The sequence below is a fragment of the Macaca thibetana genome, chromosome 8, assembly GCF_024542745.1.
Source record: "Macaca thibetana thibetana isolate TM-01 chromosome 8, ASM2454274v1, whole genome shotgun sequence".
Classification (NCBI taxonomy): Eukaryota; Metazoa; Chordata; class Mammalia; order Primates; family Cercopithecidae; genus Macaca; species Macaca thibetana.
In genome coordinates, this window is record NC_065585.1 from 114,779,246 (window position 1) to 114,801,377 (window position 22,132).

Consider the following 22,132-nt stretch of genomic DNA (forward strand, 5'->3'; position numbering starts at 1 on the left):
GGCCTCATGTGATCCTCCCACTTCTGCCGCCCCAAATGCTGAGATTAAGACGTTAGGCACCACACCCCGCCATCAACATTCTTCTTCACACATTTTTGTAAACCTGTGGAGCCTTCCACTTCAGTGACAATCCCATCAACAGCTCACATTCACCACCCTGGGTGACCATAAGTCCAAGCCACAACTCGACAGGTGGAGACTCAAAGCAGACATCGTATCTGTGTCTATAGGAAGATGCATTTTCTACAGCCTCATGCTACCTTCTCAAGTCTCTCTGGTCCCAGGACAATCGTAACATGGAGACGGATGGCTGGAAGAATAGCAGCTTGACAGCCAAAACTCCAGACCTAAGGAGGAATGACCCAAAGAGGAATGCCCCTAGATGACATCTCACCCATCAGCTGCTGCAAACCTGCCTGATCAGTCGTGAACCCCACTTGAGGAGGGACACTGACCGTTAGGTCTCACCCATTCTTAGGACTGTCAGTGTGACCGAAAATGCCACCTGCAGAGCCCAGGAGAGGAGCCCTCGCCTTTACCCCCTTTCCCTTCTCCATCCTTCTCCCCGAAGCCCACAGCTCAGTGCCCTCTCCTGAGGAAGCCTCTGATCCCACAGCCAAGCACAAGTTCTAGGCCTGTGGGCACCAACAGGAAGGGGCTGTGCAGTCAGGGAGCGCCAGCTCGGTGCAGGTACAGGTGTCTTAGTGCCCTGTAGGTCAGGGGCATGACCTATGGACCGAACTGAGCCATTCACAGTGAGGCCTCGCCTGTCCTGGGATCACAGGCACACACAGCTCCCCACAACCACTCCATATACACACACGCTTTTAAATTCCCGTGAAAAAATTAACTTTGCATATATGGGCCACATGCCCTTCCTCATCCTGCAAAGCACCTCAACAGCCCCTAAGTTCCTGTTTAGTCAAAATGACTTGCCCTGGAACCGGGCGCAGGCAAGGATGCCCGCGTGAATGTGAGTCTGTTCACCCATCTCTGGTCCACAGCCCACACCAGGGCCTGGTCACGCTGCCTCCTGTCTTATTCTGCGAGCGGGCCCAGCTGGTGTACGCAGGTGGCGACCTGGAATCAAGCAATCAAGCAGGTGCCTTCTCTCAGGTCACTCTTCCATACCTGCTGAGGAAAACCACAAAAGAACTCCAAGCTGCTTGAGTTAAAGTCTCCATTTATTTATTTATTTTTTTTTTTTTACAAAAATCCAATGTAAGACCATTGTGCTCGTGACGAAAAGGGGTGGGGTGGATGGACGTGGCATGGATATCAAAGCTTCCCCCCTCCAAACTAGGAGCTCCCCACTCGGTCCGGCGCAGCTCCCAGAAAGATCCCATCCTTCTGGACAGGACCCCAGCTGGTGAGCCCTGGCCCGAGGCACCGTCCACATGGAGGAGCACTGCCCAGGGAGCCAGCGCTCACAGCGGCCTGTGGAGCCCTGGGATGGCGTTAAAGTAGGACACCCCAAACCGGAGCAGCAAGCTGGCCACCCAGAGAACGAGGCGGTCCTGCACCCTGCGAGCCAGGACGAGGTGGCCACGGGCAGCTCACAGACAGCCAAGGAGACCCGGCGTCTGTGGCGCTACTTTCCCGTCTCGCATGAGTCACAGGTCAGCGGCTTTCCCATGGTGAGAAGCACCTGACCAGTGACACCGTGGCCGCCTTGCTGCCTCTCGCCGAGGAGGGCGTGCCCCTCCGAACCTGTCTGCAGTCCTTCAAGCCAGTGTTCCTTTCAGGGTCAAGGAGGGCTGTCCTTGCTGGAAGCGCCAGCACCACAGCCCTCCCTACAGCACGTTTTGGTGTCAGACCACTCAGCCCTTCTTGGATCCACCAGTGACATTCAGGGCCCGACAACCTGGCTCCACTAAAGGGACAGGCCCCTGACCCCACCACACAGACGACCTTTGCTCACCAAGTCCCTCTAAAGGGGGTCCCACCACACAGACGGCCCCGGCTCACCGAGTCCCACTAAAGTCAGTATATGAGTTCCTCACATTAAAATAAACCAGATAAAATAGCAGCCACAATATAGCGCCACACACCACACTCTTTGGCTCCCCGAGGGAAGAAGGCTACTGCTAAAAGGAATACAAGTCAGGAGTCAGGGAGAGCGCAACTAGAAAGTTCTGAGGCAGAGCGTCCGACCCCCGACTGCTGGGAACAAAACCACACTTCCTAGGTCGCTGCCTCAGCGGGGGAGCTACAGGCTGTTGCCAGGGGGAACCTCTGGAAACACAGTCCTGGCAGTAGCCAGGTCCGGTTTGCCAATGGGGAGCGTTCCCTTAAGCCGAGCTAGCCCTACAGGTGGGTGGGAGCTACCAAAAGAGCCCAGCTTCAACACAATACTTGAAGAGGACCCATGTGGTACAGGCAGGTCAGAGGAGAACGTATTCCGAGAAATAGAAGCACAGGATGCCAAGGTTTAGGGAAGACGGAACTGGCTTAAGGCATGTGCATGACCAGGACAGACCTGAGCTTTTGTTCAGTTGCTAGAAACCTTCAAGTCAACTCCACTTCAAGAAAGTAGGGTTCAAGAAACAGATTTCATGGGCTAAATCCCTGACCAATTCCACTCACACCCTCCTAGGTTCCCCTACTGCCACTATGACCCAAAAAATTAGCTTATTTCAGTTTCAGCCCAGGGAACAGAATCCTAAGCAGGGAGTGGAAAGTGGTAACTCGGGCTGTCAATGCCTGTTAAGATTCGAAGGCTGGATGTGAGCTTACACAGCAAATCACGGCCTCCCATTGTTCTAGCACATACCAAACCTCAGGGGGTCCTACAGCCAAGCTGACATTAGGGGTCCAAAAACCACAGATAACACAGGATGGGGCTCCAGACAGAGGCAGAGGGAAGGTGAATTTCACCAAGGAATTATCCCAAGGCAGGCGCCTTGCTGTAAAACTTCCCGGCCAGCCGGGTGGGGTCCTCGAAGGACACTGGCTTGCTCTACACCAGGGAGAGGAGGCTGACCTGCAAACCACTTCAGACCACAGCAGACGTACACTCTGCTGATTTCCTGTCCAATCCAAGAGAGAGCACTTCAGAAAAGCTTGAGGCCCACAGCATGTATGTTTCAACAAAAGAACAAGACAGAAAGAGCCATGTGGGAGTAGCATCTTCAGGCCCTATTCTTTCTCACTCTTTGCTTCCTCATTCTCTCTCAAACAAGGGAGAAATGGGAGAACAGGGGTAAGTACTGAGGCAAGCCTGGCCTAAAGATAAATCCTCAAAAATCACTGGCCCCAGCAGCAGGAAGCTGAGCAGCCCACCAGGGTCAGGCGCTCCCAGGGATTCACTGGGAAGAGAATGGGAGTTACAGGTTGCCGACTGGCAGCAGAAAGGGTACGGAAGACACCCACAGGTCTTCTCTCGTCCAGGCCCGTAAGAGGGCCACGTTCATCCCTGTCTGGTTTCTGCACGCAGACGGCGCTGGGGAGGATGGGAGATGATCTTTAAGTATAAGCCAGTGACACAAGGCCAGGACCCATCTCCGCCAGAATACAGAACAAAGGAGCCTGCGCGGTCCCTCCCTCAGAGAGGCAAAACTCACACTCCCCCAGCCAAAAATATATACGTATGCAAGTGTGTGTGCATATATTTATATACACACACATATATATAAATAAGCCGTGAATGGCAAATCTGAAACTTTCTCTTTTTAAATAATCATAATAGTTGTTACTGAATTTAAAAACCACAAACTAGCTGTCCTGGGCGTATGAACGGTGTGAGTGACTCTGCAGAGTCTCCACGGTCCTCAGTGTAAGCTATCAGTCAGTGCCCTGTGTGGGGAACCCCGGGGCCTCCGCCCAGGGCTCCAGGCCCAGTGTGGCCGACTTCAAGATAAAGGCAGCGGTTTCCTTCCACTCTTCATGCTGCGCCTCCCAGCAGAGGGTCTGGGCCACCCACCCAGCAGATGTCCCCAAGGTCCTGCAATGCCTTGGAACCTTGGGAGCCATCTTCCTCCCTCTGCCCATCCTCTTCCCCAGACCTTGCGCTGCCCCTAGATGAACTTGAAGCACTTGGTCTTGTCATGAGGCAGGCGTGTCTTGAAGAGCACGGAGTCCACCCTGAACTGCGTGTACAGGAGGGGCATGTAGCCGTACACCTTCACAAAGAAGTTGATGCACTTGTGCCGCTCGTGGAAGTGGGAGTCATCGTGCGACAGGGCCTGAGGCGAAAGTAGAGAAAGGGAAAGAGAGAAAACGAAGGAAGAAGGGGGGGAGAAAGAAAGAACAAGGGAGTGGAAGAGGAAGGAAGGAAGGAGGGAGAGGGGGAGGAAGGGACAGGAGAAAGTAAGGGAGGAAAGCAGAAAGTAACAGAAAGAAGGTGCAGTGAAGGGAGTAGAGAGTAAGGAGAAGGACGAAGAAGAAGGAAAGGGAAAGAAAGAGAACGAAAAGACAGCAGAGAGGAAGATAAGGAGGGGGGGGGACGAAGAGAGAGGAGGAAAGAAGGGGGAGAAGAAAAAGTAAGGAGAGAGGAAGAGAAAAGAGGAAAAAAAAGGAGAAGGAGAAGGAGAAAAGAAGAAGAGAAAAAAAGGAAAGAGAGAAAGAAGAGGAAGGGGGGAAAGAAGAAGAAGCAAAGGAAGAGTGAGAAAGAAGAGAGAAAAAGGAGAGGAAAAAAAGAGAGAAAGGAAGGGGATGGGGAAGAAAGGGGAGGAAGAAGGGAGGAAAAAGAAGGGGAAGGGAGAAAAGAAGGAAAGGGGGAAAGAAGAGAGAAAAGAAAGGAGAGGGAGGACATCCTGGGCATCGGAACGTCCACCGTGAGGTCACCTGGAAATGGAAGAGAGACACAGAGTGGGAATCCCAGCTAATACCAACAGAACCCTTGCAGCTGAACCGATCCCACAACCCCCATGTCCAGGGTGAAGACGCTGATCCCCCAGAGGCAACAACCCTGCAGAGTGTGGCAGGAGCCAGAGCCCCGCCCCAGGCCTCCTGCCTACCAGATGTCTCCAAACATCGTCAGGTATTCTGTCCAGACGGCGTGCACTTCTCAGATGCCACAAGCCTTAACGTGTGTAGTGTCAGCTGTCTCAGTAAGTCCACTCCTAGTATGTACTTGGTTGCAGAGCCATAGTTAGGTACCGAGTTGTTTGTTTCATCAATGTTTTGAATGAAAATACTGAAGACTCCCCAAAGAGGGGCTAGTCAAATCATTCTTGAATACTGTCCACAAAAAAGATGCTTAACTACATTTAAAGCCATGGGAAAGTGGCCATACTACAGTCTAGTCATATTGTAATTAGAAAATGTCTAACCAGAAAAGTGTGAAGAGGGACAGCTTCATTACAATGTGGCAGGCTGAATGGCATAAAAGTCCCTCAGAACACCTGAACACGCAAGATGAAATACAGAAACCCTCTTTAAATACAGGGCTGAGCCTGTAATAAGAAATGAAATCACCTGGTGATTAATCCCAGCACTTTGGGAGGCCAAGGCAGGAAGATCGCTTGAGCCCAGGAGTTCAAAACCAGCCTGGGCAACAAAGCAAAACCTCATCTCCACAAAAGATAAAAATATTAGCAGGGTGTGGCAGCAGGCCAGTTATTTGGTGTAGTCCCAGCTACTCGGGAGGCTGCTTGAGCCCAGGAGTTTGAGGCTGCAGTGAGCTATGATGGTACCACTGCACTCCAGTCTGGGGGACAGTGAGAGCCTGTCACTCACTCACATACATACACGCATGCATGAATAAACAATGAAGAATGAATGAATGAATGAATGAATGAATGAACGAAATCCTCAGGGACCAATGAAAAAGCAAATCCTGCAAGATAGCCATGAACTTGGGTTTTCAATGGGCTGAAGAAGCAACACCTGCAAAGCAGGCTTTGGAAACACTGGCTCCACGGAAGGGAGGATGGAGGGGAGCAGGGAGGGGAGGACGCCACACAAAGAAACATGGGGCAGAAATGTCTTTAAATTTATCTTCTACTTCCTTAATTTTCTTTTCACCTAAGTCTGATCTTTTCATGCCTTTTTGACAGAGATTTTAATAACTATGATTTTCATTTTCAGTAGTTCCATTTAGGGCTTTCCAATCTGTTCTTTTTGGAGTGATTTGTTGTTTTTTTATGTTTTCAGGTTAGTCATTTTAAGCCTACTTGTTTTAGAGTCTACCTAATGGCTTTATTACTTGAAATGCTTGGAGAACTATAACCTGTTTATTATGTGTGTTCGCTCTTGCTCATGATCAGCTGTTTCCTTGGTGGCTAACTGGTAATTTTACATTTCAAGCTCATCTTCAATGAGGCTTTTCCTGTGCATGTCCTATGTGGCCTGAGGTGAAGAAATTTCTTTTTCTGAAATGGGAACTTCTTCTGCTGAGAGTAATTTCTCCTTACAACAGATTTTTGGTTTTATTCTGTCAAACAGTCGAAGGGTATCAATGACTGGGTCTACTTTTCTTTTGTTATTTTCTCCCTGGGGACTCCCTACATTGCCCAGGCTGGTCTGGAACTCCTGGCCTCAAGAAATCCTCCTGCCTCAGCCTCTCAACGTGCTGGGATTACAGACTTTGAGCCACCTCATGTGGCCCTGGGTCTAGATTTCATACAGAATGAGTACCTAAGCCCATGGAGGCTCAAAAGACTATTTAACGTTCTCAACCTACACTTCGCGCGCCCCGCCCCGTCAGAGTCCAGGTTAAAATAAACAAGGTGCATGTCATCTCCCCGGGGCAACAGGTAGGAGATCTCCATTCTAATTCTCCGCCCTTAACAGGCTCTTCACTCCTTCACATGAGTGATAAAACCCTCTAGACAGCCTCTAGACAGCTAAGGTGAGAGCAGCTCCCCATGATGGCCTCAGCGACGCCCCCATGCTTGCCACCCTGTTTTAGTCCTCCCGTCTGCTTCCTTTCTGGCAATTATCTTACCTTTTTATTAGCTCAACTATCACTGAAAAAAGAAGTTTGTTACTTATTTCAAATTACCTAGTCCACTATATAACAAAAACCGAGAAAATTTACTGTAAAGTTTTTTTGGTTTTTTTTTTTTTTTTTTTTTTTTTTTTTTTTTAGACGGAGTCTTGCTCTGTAGCCCAGGCTGGAGTGCAGTGCGGTGATCTCAGCTGACTACGAGCTCCGCCTCCCAGATTCATGCCATTCTCCTGCCTCAGCCTCCCAGCCTCCCAAGTAGCTGGGACTACAGGTGCCTGCCACCACACCAGGCTAATTTTTTGTATTTTTAGTAGAGACAGGGTTTCGCTGTGTTAGCCAGGATGGTCTCCATTTCCTGACCTCATGATCCGCCCACCTCAGCCTCCATATTGGGATTACAGGTGTGAGCCATACCGCCCAGCCTACTGTGAAGTTTTTAAAAAGCAGACTGCAAATCAAGTATATACTTTTAAAATACAAAAATAAGGCCAGGTGTGGTGGTTCCCACCTGCAATCCCAGCACTTTGGGAGGCCAAGGTGGGTGGATCACTTGAGCTCAGTTTGAGAACAGCCTGGCCAACATGGCGAGACCCCGTTTCTACTAAAAATACAAAAAAATTAGCTGGGCATGGTGGCACATGCCTGTAATCCCAGCTACTATGGAGGCTAAAGCAGGAAAATCACTTGAACCTGGGAGGCAGAGGTTGCAGTGAGCTGAGATCATGCCACTGCACTGCAGCCTGGGTGACAGAGCGGGACTCCATCTCAAAAAAAAAAAAAGAAAAGAAAAAATATGTATATATGTATTTTTACACACGTACGTGTGTGTGTGTGTATATATATATGTATGGATAAATAAGTCACCACAATAGACAGGATACCAGAGAACCAAAAGAAGCCAAAAGTTTTAGCACTTTTGATTTCTTTCTGCATGTCTCTTTTCCCAAATAATTTTTAAATTTCTATTATAAATTAAGTGGAAAATTTTTAATTGAAAGACACATCCCATAACTTAATAGCAGAAGAGTAATCATTGTGTACAGCCAGTATTCACCGTCAAAGCCCAGGTCCCAGAGTTTAAACTGGGAGGAGACACAGGCCAGCGCTCGAAGGGTGGCTCACCTCAGAATCTAGTCTCTGGGCAGTCATGACCTCCACAGCTTCCCCTCCAGGTCCCACCTGTCTCCTCACATCCCCCCTCACTCACTGGCTGCTCCCTTAGAACCCTTTGGGGTCATGTCAACACCGAGTTACTGCTCTTCCCATGGTTCCCCCTGGAACAGGATGTGGGGGTCAGGAATCTGGGGAAGGACGTTCTCAAACAGCATCTATGTCCAGTATTCCATGGGGCTCTCACTGGATCTAAAAACCCTTCTCCTCACCCCAGACACCAGAATCCAGCCCCAGGAGAAATGCCCTTTAGCCTGCATATTATTCCACGTGACACAAAAAGTGTCTTTATAACTGTTGTTTTCACGGAAGCAGTGGTTTCCAAATGTTTTTAATCATGTAATCCATCAGTAAAAAAACTTTTAAGCCGGGCGCGGTGGCTCACACCTGTAATCCCAGGACTTTGGGAGGCCGAGGCGGGCGGATCACAAGGTCAAGAGATCGAGACCAGCCTGGCCAACATGGTGAAACCCCGTCTCTACTGAAAATACAAAAATTAGCTGGGCATGGTGGCACATGCCTATAGTCCCAGCTACTCAGGGGGCTGAGGCAGGAAAATCGCTTGAACCCGGGAGGCAGAGGTTGCAGTGAGCCGAGATTGTGCCACTGCACTCCAGCCTGACAAAACAGCGAGACTCCATCTCAAAAAAACAAAACAAAACAAAAACAAAACAAAAAAACCACTTAAGACTGCATCCCCAATATATTTGTAAATATATAACTATGTTGCATAATAAAACATGCAAAAAAATTAAAAAGAATGAAATAACTATAATATAAACTGAAGTTTGGACATTTACTTATTTAACCAATATCGTGGATCACAGTTTACATGGAAGATTCCAGGTAACTCAGTCTAAGAGAAATATTCGTTTTATGCTTAGTAACAATGAGGAAAATCCTCAATAGATGCCAAGAACCTATATTACCCCAAAGAACCAAGACGTTCACTTGCATTTCGGCTTCCTTACCACCTAAGCCATCTGTTTTCTCAAAACTTTACGGATGATTTTTTAATCTCTTATCCTGAATGAAGCCTATTTACATTGTGTGTTCTCCTTGCAAAAGTAGTACATTATTCAAAGCAATAATATTACATTAACTCCCCATTCATTAGTCAATATCATTAAGATATTAACATTACTGAAAGAACACTGCCAATCATACAAAGCAGTCAGACCTCCCTAATTCAAACAGGGAATAGTTTGACAGTAAAAATTGGAGGTATTTAAAGCACAACAAAAAAATTACTATTTTTGAACATACAATAGTACATACACCTGATACCATTAAAATTAGGTAAATAAAATATTTAATTCAAACTGGTTCTTTATTATGAATAATTAGATTCATAAGTTGAAGGAATTACTGAGTTTGAAAACACACTTAATTTCAGCCTTTGAATTTAAAAACTCATCCCAATCTTGAATTCTTCATATATTCCAGAAAGATGAAGAAAACTGAGAGAGAATACTCAGTTTTGAAGTTTTCAATTGGTAAGAATCATGTGCACCACGCCCACATTACTTCCCCCTGCACTGAAGAGATGGCTTAGCTAATGAAACACTGGCCTAATAATGCAGTAGACAAATACACGTTACAAAGATGAAAAATCCCCCATGTCTGTGCCTGCTCAGGTAACTGATGCTATTATTAGGTACCTAATCACTCAGATACTTTAAGTTTTCATGGACCATGTCTTCTGGTCTACTAGAGAGGCATAAATTGATGCACACATCTTGACTCAAATCCAGTCCCTGGCTACATAAGAAAGGAAACATAAGGAAAAGAAAATTGCACCCATTGTTCATTGCTTTCTAAAACCTTCGCCTCCCTACCTCAAAGTCTACAAAGTCTTTTCACTGTTTAATATGAGACCTACCACTGTACCTGGAAAACATACTATTTTTATACAAATACTTGTGACTATTATTTTTCACAGTTAAAAAAAATTGATACATTATTTTGCTAATTATTCTTCTCTTGTGAGACTTTAGCAGAAGTCTCAGACAGAAGAAACCCTGGGACAATCAGGAGTGACATTCTACCCAGGAGCCACAGTTAGCCTCCAAATACATTTCTATCTTTGTTATGCTTTGCTGCATGGAACCAGCGTCCTCTGGTGGCCACTCTGCTTAGCACTCAAGCTACGACTTACTTCTCACTAAGATGCCCAGGCAGTGGCTATTCACAGACACGCCCATGGAACATTCAGCCTTGAACTTCTGGATTCAAGCAATCCTCCTGCCTCAGCCTCCTGAGTAGCTGAGACTACCAGGTGTGTGCCACTGCACCTGGCTTCTAAACATGATTTCATTATCATTATTAGTATATGCTGGTGGAGAACCAATTATTATTATTAATTTTTTTTTGAGATGGACTCTCACTTAGTCACCCAGGCTGGAGTGTAGTGGCACGATCTCAGCTCACTGCCATCTCTGCCTCCTGGGTTCAAGCGATTCTCCGGCCTCAGCCTTCTGAGTAGCTGGGATCATAGGCGCATGCCATCACGCCTAGCTAGTGTAGTGTGTTGTGTGTGTGTGTGCGTGTGTGTGTGTGTGTTTTCTTTTTGAGACTGAGTCTCGCTCTGTCGCCCAGGCTGGAGTGTGGCGGCATGATCTCAGCTCACTGCAACCTCTGCCTCCCAGGTTCAAGTGATTCTCCTGCCTCGGCCTCCTGAGTAGCTGAGACTATAGGCGCGTGCCACCACATCCAGCTAATCTTTTGTATTTTTAGTGGAGACAGGGTTTCACTGTGTTAGCCAGGATGGTCTCGATCTCCTGACCTCGTGATCCACCTGCCTCAGCCTCCCAAAATGCTGGGATTATAGGCGTGAGCCACTGCGCCTGGCCTAATTTGTATATTTTTTAGTAGAGTCAGGGTTTCGCCGTGTTGACCAGGCTGGTCACGAACTCGTGACCTCAAGCGATCCGCCCGCCATGGCCTCCAAAAGTGCTGGGATTACAGGCATGAGCCACCACGCCAGGCTGAACACAACTATTTACTCATGGCAATGACACCCATGAAGGTAAACTTATTTCATAAAATTAAGTAATATACCTTTTTGATTATAATGAAAATATGACCTCATTAGTTTGTTGACCCTTCTAAAGACATCAGGTACAAATCTCTTACTGGAATTTAGCATTTTCTTCAATTATGAAACAGACATAAACACAGACATAAACACAGACATAAGCACAGTCACAAATATTCATTTGAAGTGACAGACTCCACAGTACTACTGGTTCTAATAACGTCTGCTTCTCTAAGGACTGAGCTATCCTAACCCTTACCAGCATGCTCTAACTTGCTGACAGAGCCCTCAACGATGACAGGAAGGGGGTGGAACCAGGCTTTCTGTGCACTGAGTGTATTTGTTAATAACTCCAAGAAAAAACAGAACAATACCCTCAGAATTTCTAGAATTCACAGGTGTGAGTAGTCCTCACAGTTGATGCATTCATCCACCATGTCCCGGATGGCCTGGGGCATCACATAAGAATACAGGTAGGCATAATACTGTCAGAGGAATTCTAGAAATTCTGAGGGTATTTTTGGTTGTGAGCAAATAATTTACATAGTACTTATGTGCCAACACTATTCTTAGAGCCTTACATATATTAACTCAGAAATTCTTAAGTTTTTTGTTTGATGGACATCGCCTGTGCCTCTGGCTTGGCAATCTGGTCAAGGCTGTGGACTCCTCAAAATAATGTTTTTAGATATATAAACTGCAATACACAGGATGACAAAGGAAGCAAGTTTCAGTAAAACACAGTGACACACATGCTCTTTTCCTAATGCATTAAATAACAACATCTAGGGGAAAGGGAATAACTGCCGTGAATTCAAAGTGGTAACAAATAGAAACAATACTTTTTGCAGATACTCCAACAAAGGTAATGTGATACGAAGATATCTATGATTTCTACTGGTGACAAATCAGTTACTACAAATACTATTGTGAACTGTAGCCTGTTTCATAATTGAAGAAAATGCTAAATTCCAGTAAGAGATTAATAAAAATAATGATGCAACATCTTTCCCACCCAAGTTCCAAACCTTCTGATTTCTATCCATTGCCCTTAGGAATGAAGGGCCCCTGTCGTAACAACTCATTTAAGCCCACAATCCTTTGATGAGGTAGGTAGTATCATCCCTATCGTATGAATGAGGACTCTGAGATACAGTGCAGTTACGTGCTGCGCTACTGTAAAACAAGTGAAGTAAACATGCGTGCATCCACAGTCCCACCAGCGGCGGGACCTCACCTTGATGGGGGGCTTCCGAGTGATGTGGGAGACAAGGAAGTTCATGGCGATGTCCTCACAGTTGATGTATTCATCCACCATGTCCCGGATGGCCTGGGGCATCACATAAGAATACAGGTAGGCATAATACTGTCAGAGGAAGAAAAAGAACCACATGCTGTGTTAGAAGACACAGGTTGTTGGCTTTCAGCCAAAATATGCGTGGATGGAGGGGTTGTTTGGGTGTGGCAGTAACTAGGAGGTATTCCTGGCACTCAGGGCTGGGCCCGGGGATTCGAGACATTCTATCGTGTGGATCTTCTGCAGTGAGGAATTATCCCATTCAAATTGCCATCATCACCCCCTTTAGTAACAATGTCATATCATCTTCTTGGTACCGCAGCAATTTTGAAATCAGTATAAAGATTGGTCAAACTAGGTCAGATGCTGGTTCAGTTGAACACTATTTTATCTCTAACAATGGCGAAAAAAAAAAAAAGATAAGTGAGGGAAAAAAGCCTGGTTATTTTCTCAGATCTCAATAAATCACAGAACCATGAAACACACGATCCCTCGCTGCCTCCTGTACAGATTCTTGAGTCTGGTCACTACTCGCTATCGGCCCTGGCTACCCCCTGCTCCCAGCCACCTTCATCTCTTGTCTGGATTCTCCACATCAGCTCCTAAAGATTCTCCCTGCTGCCATATTCTTCCCTATGTGCTAGTCCCAGCACAGCAGGTGACTGTGTTAACACACAAGCCAACTGAACATGTCACCCCTTCCCTCCAAAGCCTCCAACACTTCCCATCTCACTCAGAGTAAAAGGCAAAGTTCTCAGACTGTCCTACAAGGCCCACAGAGGGGCGTGTTGGAGCTACTCACACCTGCTCATGAATGCCGACCGCTACATTTTCCGAATGTTGTGAGCTTGTTATTAAACATAGCCATTAAAGACGTAATTACATAAACTTCAAATTAAATAATTATATTAAAAATCCATGCAATAAATACCTTCAACTCATTACTTCCTAACTTTGTATTTTACTATTAACTTGAGGTTACCTATATCTACTGTTTATGTTGAAATTACTATGTAATGGCGTACAACTGTGTATCTCTTCCCAAATCCATGTTCAGTGACTCATGTTGATAACTTCAAATCAGCCAAGGTAAGAATATTTATTCATACCACAGAAATCAGCAAATACTACAAGACAGGGCACATGTTAACTGCTATATGTTGCAATTTGCTGTAATGAACAAATGAATAGGTGAAGTGCCCAGCTAAACTGATTAACTGATTAACATATTTCATTACCTACAATACAATCTATTTAGTGAAATAATAAAATTTTTTTGTAACAGAACAAATGTGCTCGTTTAAGATAAACTAACTTAAACAGCAAAGTACTTAAGAGTTGGTGAACTTAAAAAATGAATTGTACTTTTTTTTTTTTTTTTAAAACAAAAAGGTGATCCAGGCTGGGCATGGTGGCTCATGCCTATAATCCCAACACTTTGTTTGGGAGGCCAAGGTGGGTGAAATGCTTGAGCCCAAGAGTTCAAGGCCAGCCTGGGCAACATAAGGAGAAGACCTCATAGCTACGAAAAATAAAAAAAATAGCCAGATGTAGTGGTATGTGCCTGTAATGCCTGCTACTCAGGAGGCTGAGGTGAGAAGATCGCTCGAGCCTGGGAGTTCTAGGCTGCACTGAGCCATGGTTGTGCCACTGCAATCCAGCCTGGGTGACAGAGTGAGATGCCGTCTCAAAAAAAAAAAAAAAAAAGTAAGAATAAATAAAATAAAAAATAATACATTTTTTAAAAAAGGTAATTCAAATTTATTGACCCTTTAAATAGCCAGTGACTGTCCTTAGTATGCTGATGAGAATGTATTAACATAACTCATGTCTTGAAAGAAGAGACATTTTAATAATAAGAACTGCCTTTTAATAATAATTTTTTTTAAACTATGATGAAAGCATTATCAGAATAAATGTTCAGTTATTTCCATCAGCATGTGGTTCTGCTGTCAAAAATGATTTATGTTGGCCAGGTGTGGTGGCTCACGCCTATAATCCCAGCACTTTGGGAGGCTGAGGCTGGTGATCACTTGAGGTCAGGAGTTCGAGACCAGCCTGGCCAACAGGGTGAAACCCCATCTCTATTAAAAACACAAAAATTAGCCGGGCGTGGTGGCACATGCCTATAATCCCAGCTACTGGGGAGGCTGAGGCAGAAGAATTACTTGAACCCAGGAGGCAGAGGTTGCAGTGAGCCAAGATCACACTATTGCATTGCAGCCTGGGCAAAGAAGTGAGAAGACTCCACCTCAAAAAGAAAAGAAAAAAAGGAAAAAAAAAGTTTAATTTAGAAACAGACTTGACTTGCTGTAACACACAGTATCAAGATTTTCAAAAATAATAAAACATATTCAATCATACTGCTTTCACTAAAATTTAAGACTTTAGTGATCACATTATTTTAAAATTTTGTTTCATCTTTATTTCAACCTTTAAAAAATATCTATCACATGCATGGATCACTTGAGGTCAGGAATTCAAAACTAGCCTGACCAACACGGTGAAATCCCATCTCTACTAAATACATAAAAATTAGCGAGGTGTGGTGGCATGCTCCTGCAGTCCCAGCTACTCGGGAGGCTGAGGCAGGAGAATTGCTTGAACCGAGGAGGCAGAGATTGCAGGGAGCCGAGATCGTGCCACTGCACTCCAGCCTGGGCCACAGAGCACGACTCAGTCTCAAAAAAATAAAAACAGAAATGGGTGTAAGAAAAACGAGGAGCCACAGGCAGGTGAGTGCACGCAGACTCCATTATGGGCCCCAACTACAGGAGCAGCCGCCACGAAGCTCCAGCCAGGGCCTCATAGGACCTGATCTTCATTTGTATTGCAGCTCAGGTCTTTTATGAAATCTTCTGATTTTTAAAAGTTGTCAGTGTATAGGACAACACTAGAGGGCCCAAAAGTCTCTCTGGAAGCCAACTGAGGCTTGGGGGCTGCTAGTCTGTAATCTTCTTTATAGATTTTCACACAGAAAAAATACTAAATTTCATTAAGTAAATTATTTCTTGAAAGTAGAGGTACCTGACCGTTCGTGGTTTTAAAGAACAATCTGAATCTGAGAAGGCAATTCAGAAGAAAAGTACATCCTCAAGGTATGAGTAGACACTGCTAAGATCAGTCAGTGGCTCCTTCTTAGCTGACCAGCTGCTAATACCCTGCTCCTCTCACCCTACTTGCAATTCCCCAAACAAAGCCCACCCAAGGAAAGGAAGTCCTGAGGAGAAGTGCAAGAATGGGATGAGTGTATCAACTTCACACATTAAGTTTTTAAAAGAACAGCTGAAAGTTTAATGACTGCTTAGGCTGGTTCAAAATGTCCCTATAGGTCAGGCACAGCGCCTCATATCTGTAATCCCAACACTTTGGGAGGCTAAGGTGGGCAGATCGCTTGAGCCCAGGAGTTGGAGACCAGCCTGAGCAACATTGCAAAACCACGTCTCTACAAAAAATACCAAAAAAAAAAAAAAAAATTAGTCAGGTGTAGTGATGCATGCCTGTCGTCCCAGCTACCCAGGAGGCAGAGGCAGGAGGGTCACTTGGTCCCAAGAGGTTGAGGCTGCAGTGAGCCGAGATCCCACTATTACACTCCAGCCTGGGTGACAGTGAGACCCTGTCTTAAAAAACAAAAAAAAGTCCCTATAAAAATGAATTGTATTGTTCTATTTGAGGTGACCGGCAAGATGCCGCCACCTGAGATGTGAGCTATGTAAGGGAGAAAATACTTCAAGGAGCTGGGGATAGACGGTGAGGGAAAAGTTTATCTGAAGTGTCTGAGAGGCAAACGGGAGATATGCTGAAAACAATTAAATACACAAACGCAAACCTCAGCAAGAAAGGCCAAGGCTGGAATACAGAAGAGGAAATCACCAGCCTGCAGATGCTAAGAAAAGCCTTGAAACCTTGAGTGTGTGAGAGAACGCCTAGGGAAAATAAGAAGAGCAACAGAGGCTAGACCCCGGGACGCTTCACCATCCATGCAGAGAAAGCGGTGGGAGGGTCTTCTGTGAAGACAGTGAAGGCGCCAGAACCGTGGAGGGCGTGAATGCAGACAAAGAGAAGGAGGCAGGTGCCGCCATCTTTGGTGACTGTCAGGGCACGATGAAAAGGCTAGTTGATGGCAGGAAGACAGACGACAGGAGCTGCAAATGAAACTTTATGTGCCAGTTGGGAAGGAAGTGTCATTGGTAAGCAATGAAAACGTTCCCTACGCCTGCCCTGTGCCAAAGCACAGATGTGGGGAAATGAGTGCCTCAAAGTCCACAGGAAAAGGCTAAAGGGAGCACTGTCTTCAGAGAAGACTCGGGACAGAAGAGGTGCTCTGTAAGGTGGGCAGTGGGGGTAATGCCAGGGTAATTTAGAACAGGGACTCCTCAGGGCCCGGGAAGACCTCAGGAGGGAGGTAGAGAGCAGCACTCACGGACACAGAAGGCAGACCACATACAGCACTGTAAACTTTCTAGAAGCCACATCGTTAAAAAGTAAAAAGAGACAGTAAAATTCAATAATTTTATTTAACCCAGTAATCCAAACTAACTGCATTTCAAGATGCAATCAATATAAACAATTACTGAGCTATGTGACATCCTTTGTTACAAGTTTTCGAAGGCTGTTGTGCACTTTACACTTAACAGCACGTCTCCATTCTGACCAGTCATGTGCCAGGTGCTCTGTGGCCACACGTGGTCAGGGGCCACTTTACAGAATGGAAGAGGTAGAGAGGGAAAACAGGCCAAGAGCAAAAAAACAGAACACAGACCAGTAGAGGAGGAAAGACTGCAGGGTCCTAAGCTTCAGATCTTCAGTGAAAATCAGATGATGAGACACAGTGAAAGAATAAGCACTAAAGTATCACAAAGAACTGGCAGAGCCACACAGAGGCTCATCGCGGGGCCTGGGACAGGCATGGTACATCTAAGTCAGAAAAGTGCCCAGGTCACCTTCTGATAGCCAGGCCACATCTGGGGTGGCAGTGTTGAAACCAGAAGGTATTTGAGGTGTCTTTTAGCCCAGAGCCCTCAGTTTTACAAAGGGAGAGCCAGTGCCCAGAAAGATAAAGTGGTTTCCAAATGGCCTATGTGCAACTGTACAGGCAGTCCTCTCATCTTGACTTTTTATCCTAGAGTTGCTCTAAGCATCTTGATCATTGTCTCTAAAAATTGAAACAACTGACTTCTAGCACAGAAGAAACATGTAAGAAGCATTAGGAGAGCTAAGCTGAGGGCAGCATTCCACTATCACACAAAGGCCAAACTCTCACCAAGTCAATGCCATTATTACCAGCTTTTTCCTACCTTGTGAAAGAAGGCAGCACCTGTCAGCACCATGGACAGCTCACACGAGTAGTTGGAGTTGTAGAGCCAGGACTGATGGGGGATGTCCCATGCGTGGTAACGGCCAGGGAAGCCCACGATGCGGTCCCGAGCTTCTCTCCACACCCTTGAAAAACACAAGTGCATACACAGACCTGAGTACAAAGCTCTAGGGTCATCAAAAGCGTTCACAGTTATTGCCTCTACCTTAGGCTCTGGCCCTTAGGCTTTTACTTCTCTTATCCTTTCAAAATAAAACAAAATCAACAACAAGCCAAACAGGATAAAAGCAAATAAGGTACCATATTCAGCTTCCTTAATAAGCACCTGCACATTGTTCCTCTAGCAGTCAGTATCCTCCAGCCCTTCCAGAAAGAATAAGTCATAACTTGGGAAAGGGGTCTCCAGCATGGGGTATATACAATAATCTACTAAGGAGGTCTCCAGAATGGGGTATGTACAATAATCTACTAAGAAGCAGGAAGATGATATCAATTTCAATTCTTTTTTTAGCTTATTTAATTTCTAAGAAAGGGCCGGGCAGGGTGGCTCATGCCTGTAACCTCAGCACTTGGGAGGCCAACACAGGAGGACCTCTTGAAGCATGGAGTTGGAGACCTGCCTGGGCAACATAGCAAGATCCTGTCTCTACAAAAAAAAATTGTTTCTAATTAGCTGGGCATGGTGGAGTACAACTGTACTACCAGCTACTTGGGAGGCTGAGGTGGAAGGACTGCCTGAGCCCAAGAGTTCAAGGCTGCAGTGAGCTGTGATTGCACCACTGCACTCGGCCTGAGCAACAGAGCAAGACCTGGCTCTAAAAATGAATGAACCAACATTTTCTAAGAAAGGCTTTGTTTTTAATGAGCACGACATATTAGTTCAGTAGGACGTGTATGTAATTTACATATACTGCACACTTTTCTTTTATGAAGAAGGAACATAATAAAAAGGTTTGGAGACCACTGGTTTAACCACAGAAGACTACTGAACTGCACCACTCCTAATTCCAAATTTGAGCAGGGCTGAGGGAGAAACGTGTATCGTGAGAAGTGGTCTACAGAACCATACAACTGAAAGGTTTCATTAAATGGCAGAAATAAATGGAGAATTCAATATGTTTCAGTAGAAACTTTTATATCATCTCCAAATTTATAGGCAAAGTAGAACAAATAAAATTGGTCCCCAGTGTCACAGGATAAATTGGAGAACTGAAAGCGTTTTAAGCTCCACAGAACCCAACAGGCCTGCAGAAGGGCTGCCAGAGATTTAAACTGCCTGCAAACTCCCTCATCACTTACATGGAACTTCAGTTCCTAAGACACAGATTTTATTTCAAAAGAGCTCCTCTCCTAATAAGTCTGGAAGACTCTAATCTAATCCAAAAGATGAGAAATCACAATTTCTATCACAATGTAATAGCCTTCTAGGTGGGTTTTTTAAGACAACTGATTTTTTCTTAATTGTGGCAAAATGAACATAAAATGTACCATCTTAATCATTTTTAAATATATGGTTCAGTGGCGTTAGAGACATTCACAGTGTTGTGCAACCATCCCCGCCATCCATCTCCAGAACTCTTTCATCTGCCCAAACGGAAACTCTGTCCCCATTAAACAGTCATCCCCACTCCCACCTTTCCGCAGCCTCTATTCTGCTCTCGGTCTCTATGAATGACTACCTAGGGACCTCACATAATGGAACCACAGTATTTAGCCCTCTGTGTTGTTTGCACTTCTGTTACAAATAATGCTGCTCTGGCCATTCATGTATTCCTTTCTGTAAGGACACATGCTCTCAAGTCTCTTGGTATACCTTTCCTATCTATCCCTTACGATTGATTCTATCTCTTTCTTGGCTACATAAGTTGAAGTGAGTAAGATCTATCTTTGCCAGAGGAAAGAATTCTTAGACTTACCCTTTCCTTTCAACTTAGGTCTGTTTCATTCCCATTAAGGTGAAATAAGCAAATTGGGGAGATTAATAAGAGAAAGGCTTTAGATCAAAGGATGCCCAAACGCATAAGAAAAGGGTCAGGGTAGGAAAAGGTTAGGATGTACAGACGGCAATAATTCACCAGCTCCATTACCAGAGGCTAAATCTCAAACGTGAATGACGGTTAAGAGACACATTAAAAGGCTTCCCATTACTCTCTCACCACCTGCAAATCTGCTGGAAAATAGCATGGGCAAGGTCAGAAATCCCTAAATCAGGGGCTTGGAAGCTATGTTAATGCCAGCTATGTTAATAAGCTTCAAACTCCTTAAAGCTGGGCTCCTTATCAAAATCATTCTTGGATCTAAGGGTTGGCAGTTCTCCTGTTAACACTCCACGACTATGCTCACCACACCAGCCCTTCAGCATGCTCCAAACCACATCACGCTGCAGCAGAAACACACTCCCTGCCGCCCACCCCCTACCACTACCACCTGCAGCAGCAAAGATCACGCCTGGAGCTACTGCATGGCTTTTTTCCTTTCATAAAAACAAATGGAGAGTCAGCTATTTGTTATCGTGTAAAAAAAAATACACCTCGGCTTACAAGGATTTTTTTAAATCACAGCTATCAATAGATTTGCCTCAATAGTACACTAGGCAAGAGGTCAAAGGAAATGTGAGAGGCTGGGTGGAGGAGAATAAGAACAGATGTTCTAATTTTTCAGAAATGTGTCAAATCATTCTTTACAGATGGATTTAAGACAGATGAGCAATAAAGCCACTGCTCTTTTCATCTGAGCATCTGCTCTTACAAGCCTAAGCCAAAGGCAGCCCCATTGCCAGGTAGGTCAGGTTAGGCCTTCGGTGAACAGAATGGAAGCACAGAGAAAGAACTCTGTATTCTGGATCCACACTTAATTTGAACAAGACCTCCAAAGAAATCTACTCCAGTGGCTTTTTTTTTTTTTTTTTTTTTTTTTTTTAAGCTCTGTTGCCCAGGCTAGAAGTGGCGTGATCTTGGCTCACTGCAACCTCCGCTCCCAGGTTCAAGTAATTCCCCTGTCTCAGCCTCCTGAGTAGCTGGGATTACAGGCACGCGCCAACACGCCCTGCTAATTTTTATATTTTTAGTAAAGACAGGGTTTCGCCATGTTGGCCAGGCTGGTCTCGAACTCCTGACCTCAGGTGATCCACCCACCTTGGTCTCCCAAAGTGCTGGGATTACTGGCGTGAGCCACTATACCTGGCCTCCAGTGGTTTTCAAATGATGTGGGGAAGAACTAATTTTTCCCCAAAATTATTATAGATTAATACTTTGGTAAAATACAACAAAAATGAACTGCCTGGTTTCTAAATATGACACCCAAAGCACAAGCAACCAAAGAAAACAGATCCACTGAATTTCAAAACATGAACTCTGTGCTTCAAATAATACCATCAGGTAAGTAAGAAAATAACCCATGGAATGGGAGAAAATATGTGCAACTCTGATCTCTGATAAGGGACTTGCATCTAGAATATATAAAGAACTCTTATAACATGATAATAAAAAGACAATCCTGGCCTGGTGCGGTGGCTCATGCCTGTAATCCCAGCACTCTGGGAGGCTGAGGCAGGTGGATCACCTGAGGTCAGGAGTTCGAGACCAGCCTGGTCAACACGGTGAAACCCCGTCTCTACTAAAAATACAAAAATTAGCTGGGCATGGTGGCGGGCGCCTGTAGTCCCAGCCACTTGGAAGGCTGAGGCAGGAGAATGGCATGAACCCGGGAGGCAGAGCTTGCAGTGAGCCAAGATCACACCACTGCACTCCAGCCTGGGTGACAGAGCGAGACTCTGTCTCAAAAAAAAAAAAGGACAATCCAAACAAAAATGGGCAAAGAATGTGAAAAGCCATTTCTCCAAAGAAGGTATACAAAGGCTAACTAACTGATCAATAAGCACATGAAAAGATGTTCAACATCGAGAGAAATGCAAATCACAACTGTATGTCTGGGTACTGTGGCTCATGCCTGTAATCCCAGCACTTGGGAGGCCTGCTGGAGGCCAGGAGTTTCAGACCAATTTGAATAACAAAGTGAGACCCCATCTCTACCAAAAAAAAAAAATGTAAAGATTAGCCAGGTGTGGTGATGTGAGCCTGTAGTCCCAGCTACTCAGGAGGATCACTTGAGCCCAGGAGTTCAAGGTTACCACGTGCTAAGATTGCACCACTGTACTCCAGCCTCAGTAACAGTGTGAGACCCCCATCTCAAAAAAAAAAAAAAAAATACACACACACACACACACACATGAGTTGTCACTTTACAATGACTAGGACGGCTATAAATTTTGAAAATAGAAAATAACAAGCGTTGACGAGGATGTGGAGAAACTAGAAGCTTCATACACTGCTGGTGAGAATGCAGTATGGGGCTGCCACCCAGAAAAACAATCTGACAGGCTCAAAATGTTAAAGCAGCTATCCACATTACTCTTAGGTA

The 22,132-nt window shown here is 45.3% G+C and overlaps 1 protein-coding gene across 2 annotated transcripts in view; it reads right to left on the reverse strand.

Moving 5' to 3' along the window:
- Nucleotides 1–1,166: 1,166 nt before the first annotated feature.
- EXTL3 (exostosin like glycosyltransferase 3) overlaps nucleotides 1,167–22,132 on the reverse strand; it is a 52,033-nt gene continuing 31,067 nt past the window's right edge. Inside the window, exons 5-8 of one of the 2 annotated variants that reach the window (XM_050802472.1) lie at nucleotides 17,694–17,838; nucleotides 12,337–12,465; nucleotides 4,750–4,785; nucleotides 1,167–4,190 (exon numbers count right to left, since the gene is read on the reverse strand). In XM_050802472.1, coding sequence (XP_050658429.1) covers nucleotides 4,017–4,190; nucleotides 4,750–4,785; nucleotides 12,337–12,465; nucleotides 17,694–17,838 — 484 coding nt within the window. In that variant the 3' untranslated portion in view covers nucleotides 1,167–4,016. Of the gene's footprint in view, nucleotides 4,191–4,749; nucleotides 4,786–4,809; nucleotides 11,585–12,336; nucleotides 12,466–17,693; nucleotides 17,839–22,132 lie in introns of those variants that run through there. The other variant, XM_050802471.1, reaches the window with a different exon arrangement.